This window comes from Herpailurus yagouaroundi, unplaced genomic scaffold (genome assembly GCF_014898765.1).
Source record: "Herpailurus yagouaroundi ecotype Mexico unplaced genomic scaffold, PumYag 181, whole genome shotgun sequence".
NCBI classification, from domain to species: domain Eukaryota; kingdom Metazoa; phylum Chordata; class Mammalia; order Carnivora; family Felidae; genus Herpailurus; species Herpailurus yagouaroundi.
Window position 1 is genome coordinate 14,462,715 of NW_024412412.1, and position 923 is coordinate 14,463,637.

The 923-nt window shown below is 75.6% G+C and overlaps 1 protein-coding gene across 1 annotated transcript in view; it reads left to right on the forward strand.

Moving 5' to 3' along the window:
• Nucleotides 1-377: 377 nt before the first annotated feature.
• Nucleotides 378-923, forward strand: part of STOX2 (storkhead box 2) — a 226,542-nt gene continuing 225,996 nt past the window's right edge. Inside the window, exon 1 of the mRNA XM_040489895.1 lies at nucleotides 378-753. Coding sequence (XP_040345829.1) covers nucleotides 402-753 — 352 coding nt within the window. The 5' untranslated portion in view covers nucleotides 378-401. The remainder of the gene's footprint in view (nucleotides 754-923) is intronic.

Sequence of the window (923 nt, forward strand, 5' to 3'; positions counted from 1 at the left end):
CTCTGGGCCGAGTCCAGCCAAGAGCGCTCCCGGGACTCGGCGAGATCTGCCCTCCTCCTCCCGCGTCTCCGCCCCCTGCCGGGGCCGCCGGGCGCCGAGGGAGGCGAGGGTGCAGCAGCTGGAAAATGAGCGGTGCCCGGAGGGTGGCCCGGAGCTGCAGGTAACGCGCGCCAGAGCTCGGGCCGGAGCGGGCTCTGCGCACCCTCTCCTTCCCGGCGCGGAGACCCTGGGTCTGCGCGGGGCGTCCCGGGGCGTCCGTCCGGGGCGCGGGGTGGGGGGCGGCACTAACGCTCCCCGCCTGTCGCACAGCGACGTTCCGGCGGCTGTTCCCGGGAGCGGCGGGAGGCGGCGGCGGCGGCGGTGAGCGGGGGCCGCGCGGCGGGCGCCCGCCGCTTCAGAAGATGGAGAAGTTTCTGCAGATCGCGCCTCACTCTCTAGCCATCGTCCTGGGCCCGGCCGAGGGGCCACCGGGGGAGAGGTCCGGGGCCGCCCAGCCTGCGCCCCCGGCCCAGCCCCGCCAGCTCGCCCGGCACCACATCGGCTACGAGATCTTCGCCGACTTCAAAGCCGAGAACATGCAGCACTTCTGGAACAAGAAGGTCACGGCCGCAGTGGCCGAGACCTTCTTCCTGGGCTGGATCGACGAGCAGGTCCTGCTGATCCAGGGCAAGGAGGAGCATCTGGAGGCGCTGCGCGAGGGCTGGACGCGCCGGGCTCTGCGGCCGCCCTCGGGCTTCCACATCCGCTGCCTCGGTGAGTCTGGCGGCCGCCCGCCCCGTCCCGCCCAGAGCCCGCGCCCGGCACCGCGACGGGGACGACCGGTCCCCCCCGGGCGCCCCGCGCCTCCCTCCGCCTCCGCGCCCCGGCCGTGGGAGGGGCCGGCGGGCCTCCGCGAGCGCGGGATTGGGGAACTTCCTGGCACC